General features: G+C 46.9%; 1 protein-coding gene across 1 annotated transcript; it reads left to right on the top strand.

Annotated features, from left to right (window-relative positions):
• The first annotated feature begins 7,659 nt into the window (after window positions 1–7,659).
• On the top strand, window positions 7,660–8,179 carry LOC115853138 (glycine cleavage system H protein, mitochondrial-like). Its single transcript, XM_030856463.2, has one exon. The coding sequence runs from the start codon at window positions 7,660–7,662 to the stop codon at window positions 8,170–8,172; it is 513 nt and encodes a 170-aa protein (XP_030712323.1). The 3' UTR covers window positions 8,173–8,179.
• Window positions 8,180–9,110: the final 931 nt, after the last annotated feature.

Raw genomic sequence — 9,110 nt, 5'->3', positions numbered from 1 at the left:
TCTGCTGTTTATGAGCGCCCCCAGGGGTGGTATATTGGTACAGCGGCTGGCCCAGCTCCCCCTGCCCTGTCTGCCTCCTCTGCCTAGCTCTGGCCACATTGGCTTCCTTGCTCTTCGCAAGCCCCCCAGGCTCCCACCTTAGATCTTTGCCATGGCCCCTCCCTCCGCCCACCCCCCTCCTCCACATATTCCCCTGGCTCCTTCCCTCCCCTCCGTCTCAGCCACGCCCGCCTCGGTAGCCCTGATCAGTACGCCTTTCTCTCCTCCACGATCCTGATGCCCCCAGTCCTGCCTGAGTCTGTCATTCTTCTCCCTACAGCACTTTGCAACTCCCAGCGTGCTGTGGAATTCACTTCTTTACTGTGCTTATTGTTTCTGTTCTGTCTTCTTCCACAAATGTGAGCTTTGTTCACTGATGTTTGCACAGTGCCCGGAACACACACACAGTAGGTCTTCATTAACTGTTGGTTGAGTGAATAAATGAAGGGTGAGTAAAAGTACTTTGTACTTGGCATGGGCCTGGGGCAAACAGGGACTCTTCCTACAACCACCTGTGATGGACAATCAAGGATGCACTGGTCAACCAGGCCAGGAGCCAACAGGAAGAAAGGATGGCTCCAAGAGATGAAGAAGTTGGCACTGACCAAGGGAAAAGGAAGCTCCCTGGCAACCAGCCTCTCGAAGGCCAAGCGATGTCTCCTTGGAGAACACCTTCTCCCCTTTGCGGTTATTTCACATTCAACCAAGGAAGTTCTGACCAATAGCAGAGGCTTTGGGGTACCAGAAGGGGTGCTGGGACAGGAGGTCTTGTTATTTTGGCTGATGGACAGAAGGATCCCAAGTTGGATGTCTCTCGGTGGCGCTCTGACGGGTACATTGTCCCCGTGGCTGGTCCTGCACTTCCCCTAAGCAGACCTGTGGTTGTGAAATATTGCACCCCACTCTCTGCCTGCCCAACAGCCTGTGGCCTCCTCTCCACAGTGCCTGGTGGTCGGGGAAGAACAGACACTTTGGGAGAGCAGTTCTTGAGCCCAAGGCGCTGCCACTGATGCCCTGAACCCCTTGGGTCAACGTATTACAAGGGGAAGCAACCACAAAGCCCAGCGTCGGCCTGCATGCTAGGTTCCCTGCAGGAAGGGAGGACAGTCGAGTCCCCAGCTCCAGAGATTTCGAAGAGCCGTTCCATCCTTGGGCCAGGTGTGGTCCCTGCAGAGATGCAGAGAGCTGTTTGTGTGGATGGAAGGTAGCACCAGACCTGAGGTGGGCAGCCTGAGCTGTCACAGCTGAAGCCAGAACCCATTGTGGCACTGCCCTGTGTCCAAAAAGGTGGAAGAAAGGAAAGAGGGAAGGAGGGAAGGAGGGAAGGAAGGAAGGAAGGGAGGAAGATAGGAAGGAAGGAAGGCTGGAAAGAAGGAAGGATGGAAGGAAGGAAGGATGGAAGGGAGGAAGGATGAAAGGGAGGAAGGATGGAAGGGAGGAAGGATGGAAGGAAGGCAAATAATTGCTCACCTCCCTGAAATAAAAATAAATATCAATATTTATTACCAATATTGAATATGAAACTAACAGCTGTTCTGTGTGTGTTATTGGTGAAAACACAGAAGTGCGTGGCACGGCTCTTACAGTCACTTTTCTCTTAGGGGGAGAACATGAGAAACAACCATGGAAGAACCCACTGAATCACTCTGTACAAATGACAAGTGTTACTTTGAAGAAGGCGAGTGAGGAGAGGTCAAGTTCACTGAAGAAGGCTTAATAAATATCAGAAGCAGACCCTGAACTGGGCTAAGAGCCACCTTGCTTGCGGGGTGTCCCTGTTTTGGCTGCTCAGATACTGTCTCATTTAATCTTCTTTTTTTTTTTTGCGTTACGCGGGCCTCTCACTGTTGTGGCCTCTCCCGTTGCGGAGCACAGGCTCCGGACGCGCAGGCTCAGCGGCCATGGCTCACGGGCCCAGCCGCTCCGCGGCATGTGGGATCTTCCCGGACCGGGGCACGAACCCGTGTCCCCTGCATCGGCAGGCGGACTCTCAACCACTGCGCCACCAGGGAAGCCCTCATTTAATCTTAACAACAACTCTGCAAGGGAACTACTATCGTTCCCACTTTACAGACAAGGAAACTGAGGTGCAGAGCAGTAAGGGATGTGAGGAATCCCGTAACTGGTGAGGCGTGGGGCTGGGAGTCTGTGCAGAGCTCCTGACTCTTACTGTAGCACCACACTGGCCTCCACCAGTGGAGGGCAAGATGTGAGAAAGGGATTCTAACCTGGCCTTGAGGGGAGATGCTATGGCAGGGGTGCACCCCTCCCCAGGGCCTCTGACGTCCTTGCCCACTGCGTGGCCTGCAGCAGTGGCCAAGGCGAGCTCCAGGACGGTAGTGGCCACACAGTCGGTAGAGAGAGGAAAAGAGAGTGGGCCCTCAACACACACACACACACACACACACACACACACACAGAGCAGCTCAAGGCCCAGAGAAGCCCCGCTGTTCCGTTGGTTCTCTCCCTTCACCATTTTGAAGTAAATTAACTATAATGCATCAGGTTAAAATGTTCCCCTACCTACTTACGCCCTCTATTGGAAATTACAGTTGCCAGATCCAACACAGTGAATTCAGGCAGGGATATAAATATTTAAAGAAATTCAAAAGCAATGTCTTTGAAAAGTGAAGAATTACTCCTTGAAAACGATCACTACTGCATTTATTATGGGGGTCACAGATTAAGGTATTTTATAATAAAATATGTCTTAAGGGTATTTTTATTTATTTTTTTTAAGAAAACCTATTTCCTTTTAAATTTTTATTATTTATTTATTTATGGCTGTGTTGGGTCTTTGTCGCCGCGCGCGGGCTTTCTCTAGTTGTGGCGAGCGGGGGCTACTCTTCGTTGTGGTGCTCGGGCTTCTCATTGCGGTGGCTTCTCTTCTTGCAGAGCACAGGCTCTAGGTGCATGGGCTTCAGTAGCTGTGGCTCGCGGGCTCAGTTGCTCCGCGGCATGTGGGATCTTCCCAGACCAGGGCTCGAACTCGTGTCCCCTGCATTGGCAGGCGGGTTCTTAAGCACTGCAACACCAGAGAAGTCCGTTAAGAGTATTTTTAAATCCTCTTACAAATGGAGAGAAAATTTAAGATTTCCTTTTAAATGAAGGTAAGAAATGATTCACGGCAAATGGATGCCTCAGGCATATGTCAAAACTCAAAGTGGTTTTTAAGATTCTCGGGGAGGTTATGGAGAGTCTTTGATGGCCAGTGACTCATCTTATTCATCAATCATTTCACTGTCTGTCTCCCATGGATAGGGGGTCAAGAATTATGGACTGTGGGCCAGGTCCAGCCTGCTTCCTGTCTTTATAACTAAAGTTTTATTGGGGCATAGCCATGTGTATTGGGGCCATATTGTCTCTGGCTGCTTTTGTATTAGGACATCAGAGTTGAGCAGCGGTGGCTGGGACTCCCCTGACTGGGCAGGCATCCACATCAAGGGTTTCTCCACGTTGTGTAGAACCAACTATAAAGCAGGCATGAGGGCTTCTCCCCAGTCAACTAGACATAACAAATCTCCCACGAGGAAAATGAGGCAGCTCGGCAGGGACGGAGGTCAGAGTCTGAACCACATACTCATGCAACTTCCTTGTGCCTTCTATACCAGCCAGGGGCCAAGCACATAGACACAACATCTACTTGGTAATGAAATACTCATGCATCCACCCACACCTGGTAGCTTAGATAGCACCTAGTCCAGAATGAGGCATTCAGCTCTCAAGGACACCGATCCTGTGGTCAAAGTTCCATAGTTTCCAAGGCCTATTACCAAGCCAGGTGCTTTTATTCAAAGAGAAGTCTGCTGCTCTGCAGAAGAGAGGTCTTTTCTCCAAAAGTGTATGGTTCTGTCCCATGGTCCTCTTGTTGGGGTTTCCCAGAGAGGCAACACACAGGGAACATCACCCATCTGCTCTGTCCTGAGGCTCAGGTGGCAGGGCAGTTTGGATTGTAATCTGCACCTGCTACAGAATCTTCTCTCGCTCTGAAACCCCACTGAAAACTGGTGGTCTTTCTGGTTATTCTGTAGATAGGTTGGACTAGCAAACTCAAACGTGGAATGTGTTGCCTCCAAATTCTGAAAGTGCCCCTAAGTATTGAATCTGTTTTTATTTTTAAGTAGAAGTTGTGTGCAGCAACTTTTCTTTAGCCTTCAAAGAGTATTCTGGGGCTTCCCTGGTGGCGCAGTGGTTGAGAGTCCTCCTGCCGATTCAGGGGACACGGGTTCATGCCCCAGTCCAGGAAGATCCCACATGCCGTGGAGCGGCTGGGCCCGTTAGCCATGGCTGCTGAGCCTGCGCGTCCAGAGCCTGTGCTCCACAACGGGAGAGGCCCCAACAGTGAGAGGCCCCAGTAACGCAAAAAAAAAAAAAAAAAAAGTATTCCGATGTGCTATAGACCATAGAGGCCTAGGGACATTATCAAGGTAATGGGCCCATGAATTTTCTTTGTATTTATCTCACCTGCTCTAACTGTCATGGTTCTTATATGACATCTGCTATACACTGAATTATGTCCCCCAGATTCATATGTTGAAGCCCTAACGCTCAATATTACTATAGTTGGATATGAGGTCTTTAAAGAGGCCTTTGAGGTTAAATGAGGTTGTAAGGGTTGGGTCTAATCCTATATGACTGGTGTCCTTATAAAAGGAAGAGACATTAGTGCTCACTCCTTCTCTCTGAGTACACAGAGGAGAGGCTGGGTGAGGATACAAGCAAAAGGCAGCCATCTGCAAACCAGAAAAAGAGATCTTGCTGGAAACCAACCCTGCTGGCCCCTTGATCTTGGACTTGTAGCTTGCAGAAGTGAGAAAATAAATTTCTGATGTTTAAACTGCCCAGTGTGGTGTTTTGTTATGGCAGCCTGAGCTGACTGAGATAGCACTGAAGGTACTTGTTATTTCTTGATCAAATCCAATCTGCATAATTCCAGGCACATGCAGGGTCAGTGTGATATTCTGAAGGATATCAAAATAATCAAGTTCTCCACAGACTAGATTATGGCAGAGAAGACAAGCAAATACAATGCTGAGGCAAGATTGTGAAGGTATATTGTTGGCCCTGCCAAGTAAAAGCAAACTTCTTCTGGTACTTGCAAGTTGGAAAATAATCAATGAAAGCATTTGTCAGATAAATAGCTGCATATCAAATGCCAGGAGATCTGTTCATATTTTCCAGTAAAGGTACCATGTCTGAAAGAACAGCTAATATCGGAGTCACCATGTAATTAAGTTTGTGGTGATCCATAGTCCAATTACCTTCTGAAAAGATCAAGGCTTGGGCTACCCTGGTGGCGCAGTGGTTGAGAGTCCACCTGCTGATGCAGGGGGTGCGGGTTCGTGCCCCGGTCCGGGAAGATCCCACATGCCGCGGAGTGGCTGGGCCCGTGAGCCATGGCCGCTGAGCCTGTGCGTCCGGAGCCTGTGCTCCACAACGGGAGAGGCCACAACAGTGAGAGGCCCCAGTAATGCAAAAAAAAAAAAAGATCAAGGCTTGTGTATCTATCTTCCAGTTTGACAGGATCAGATCCTAGGTGTCCAGAACAGTGAATCTTGACCATCTCTCAGCCTTCTTTTTACCTAAAGACAGACCCCTTTTCCCTGTTTACCTCACTGCCTCGTGGTATTCTTGGCAAAGCAATCATCTCAAAAACTTAATGACTGCTGATATATTTGCCTCCAGTCACTCTCAGGTACCTATAACTGCACCCAAAGACATTTCCTAAGCACTGTTCTGGAATCTCCTTTGTTTTCTGGCCTCCTCACTCCTGTGACTCTCTCTCCACAAAGAGGCAGCCTCTTGGAGGCCACTGGCTTGAGGGGCAGTCTACCCGCTCACTCACACCTTTGTCCCAAGTCATGTTATTTCACTCAGAAAGTTCACCAAAACTGAAAAGTCAGCTCAATTACACTTTATTCCCATATTTTACTGTTTGGGGACTAGAAACAGTTACCTTTTGCAGCCTTACAAGTTCCTGAATTTCTGGACTCTCTATTACCTTTCCTTTTCTGCTTAAAAGCAGCCAACTATTGCCTGAGTTCATCTCTTCCTTGGATTGCCTTGCCAAAGAGAGCCAAGTCCAATTAAAACACGCTTCTAACATTCCATTTTCCAGTACACCCCCTATCGTGATGGGGTCTGCCTTCCAAATCTCTGCAGGTGACCCTTTGGTCGAATGATTTATCACTACATCACATAGATGTCCAGCCACCCAGCATGCTGTTTCTTCACTCTCTCTTGCCCAGCTGCTAAGAAAAGAGCCACCTATTTTTTGTCACCCAAACAGCCCACTGCAAAACAGCAATTTCCATGGTGTTAAATAAGTTACGGTAGTTGTTGTAAACGACACCCAAATTTCAGTGGCTCGACAAAGTAAAAGTTTCTCATGCACTTGATATCCAATGCAGATTTTCCAGCTGGGGCACCTCCCTCAGGCCGTGACTCAGCAATCCTGGCTCCTCTGTCTTGAAATGCTGCCATTTCTAACATGTGGCTCTAGATTTGCTACAGCAGAAGAGGAGAAAGGATCAGGTGTGCAAGGTATTTTATGGGCCAGCCTAGAAGTATCATCTATCATATCTGCCTACCTCCCACCGGCTGGAATTAGTTTCAGGGCCCCATTTGTGTAAATGGAGCTGGTAAATGTCATCCTCCTGGTTGCACAGGAAGAGAATTAAATGGTTGATAACAATGAGAATTATTTCTGCCAAAGACTGGTCTGAAATGTTACCTGCTGTCTTTGCAGAATCAAACGTTTCCCCCTCCACTTACACATGTCTTGAACATAATTTGTATCACATACCTGCCACCTTGTGTTAAAAATTTATTTTATTGACTCATCAGGTAATGAGTGCCTCAAGGTTGAGAACTGTCCTGTATTCATCTCTGTAGCACCTGAGCCTGAGCTCTGCCTGCCACTTGGCAAGAGCTGAATGAATGCTTGTCAGGAGGATGTTGAGAGGGGAGGGAGGCGAGTGGAGGAGAGTGGACATTGAATCTATCCCCTCTGCAGGGTAGGATGGGTGTTCTCTATTATGTGAACTAAAAATGCTGCCTGCCATATCAATAAACAAAGGATGTAGCAGCCATTAAGCCATCACGTTACAGTCTCCTGACGGTGAGCCCTGAGGGAACTCAGGATAGAAACAGGATGCCCGCCCATCAAGCCCTCAGTCACTGCAGCCACCCCACAAAGATGCACCCTGAGGAGACTCAGGATGGGAAAGCACAGGATACTGGCCCCAGACAGCTGAGGTGCACATCAAAGGAACGATTTCAGTGAGTCCAGACTCTTGCATCTTCCCATACAGAGAAGAGCACCAATTTCCTTAACTTGAGATGTCTGGTTTTCTTTAATTAACAATAATCTTTTGACATTCCCACTACCCAGTCTTTTTTGCAAAAACTCCTCTATAACCTGGCTCCCCACCTTGTCTCTTCAGAGTGATCTGAGATTCTTTGTCCCCGGCTTGAGTCCTCATTTTTTGTCCACCGGATTAAACAACTCTCAACTTTTAGGTTGTGCATTATTTTCAGTTGACAGTTTGAAAGAGAAAAATTGGGAGCTATTATAAGGCATATTTTCTAATAAAAATGAAAGTAGTGACCCCTGAGAACATGGCTCTGCGAGCAGCACGGAGTGTGCCAGCCATGGTCTGCAGCCTGCGTGCCATCTCTGTGCCCAACATGCCCTGCCCGCCGTGGCCCTGGGGACTGAGGGTGGGCGCCGGCGGGGCGCTGCGCACCAGCCCCGCTCTGCTGTCGGTGCGTAAATTCACAGACAAACATGAATGGGTAACAACAGAAAACGGTGTTGGAACAGTGGGAATCAGCGATTTTGCACAGGAAGCTTTGGGAGATGTTGTTTACTGTAGGCTGCCTGAAGCTGGGACAAAATTGAACAAACGAGGTGCTTTGGAAAATGTGAAAGCTGCTAATGAACTCCATTCTCCTCTATCAGGAGAAGTAACTGAAATTAATGAAGCTCTAGCAGAAAATCCAGAACTTATCAACAAATCTTGTTATGAAGATGGTTGGCTGATCAAGATGACACTGAGTAACCCTTCAGAACTAGATGAACTAATGCGTGAAGAAGCATATGAGAAATACATAAAATCTATTGAGGAGTGAACATGGAACCCCTAAGTAAACTAGTTTGAAACAACTTAATCTAGCATAGTTGTCTTAAATTAGTAGCTGATAGATTTTTTAAAAGCAACTTTTAGCAAAAGAAACTACTTGTTACAATATTGCCTGAAGAAAATACCCCTTAACTTCCTAATGATGTCAGATAAACCCTATGCATCTTTTTCTCAACAGCCTATGATTTTTAGGCTAGTCTCCAGTTATAACATTCAGAATTCCTGAAATTATGTGTGGTAAAACTAGTTATAAAAATTATGTAATTCAAGAATAACATTGTTATCTTAACCTTATACAATATTGTAAATTGCTTACAGCCATCCCTGGATTTGGATCAAAATACTCAATGATTTTCCCACTGGAAATAAATGGCAGTGGAGAAAAGTTTGTGAGTTGTATAGTGTCCAATGAAGAGCATTACTCTCTTAATTTTGCAATATACTGTATTTGCTGGTACTATTTTTGTACAGTGAGGCAACAGCCTTGCAGGAAAATAAGAAACGGTTTAATAATAAAATATTCAACTTCTTAAAAAAAATGAAAGTAGCAGTATGCTCCTTTTCATTTATTCAAGAGGGAAAATTGTCCCCGAGCCCCACCAGCCTTGGCATTCACTTGCCAATCTTGAAACTCCCAGTGCTTTATTCTCAACACAATGAACATTCTTAGTAGAGGCTATTATTTATATGTCTTTGAATAACATCTCTTGTCCTGAATTAAATTATTACCTATAATAGAAAAAACAGCTGTAAATTATGGGCATTGGACATTCTCAGGACCCACGTTGCACTCAGTACTGGGAGGGTAATGTACGGGGAGTCTGTCCCCTGAAGATTTAGGACGGCACCCCAAGGCTTCTCTTCTCAAGGAGCCCAAGAGAGAAAACCTTCTTATTCAGGCAGAACCAAGTCCAATTAACTGATGGA

Source organism: Globicephala melas, chromosome 3 (assembly GCF_963455315.2).
Source record: "Globicephala melas chromosome 3, mGloMel1.2, whole genome shotgun sequence".
NCBI classification, from domain to species: Eukaryota; Metazoa; Chordata; class Mammalia; order Artiodactyla; family Delphinidae; genus Globicephala; species Globicephala melas.
Note: the sequence above shows the minus strand (reverse complement) of the source record. Positions and strands in the feature narration are given on the sequence as shown.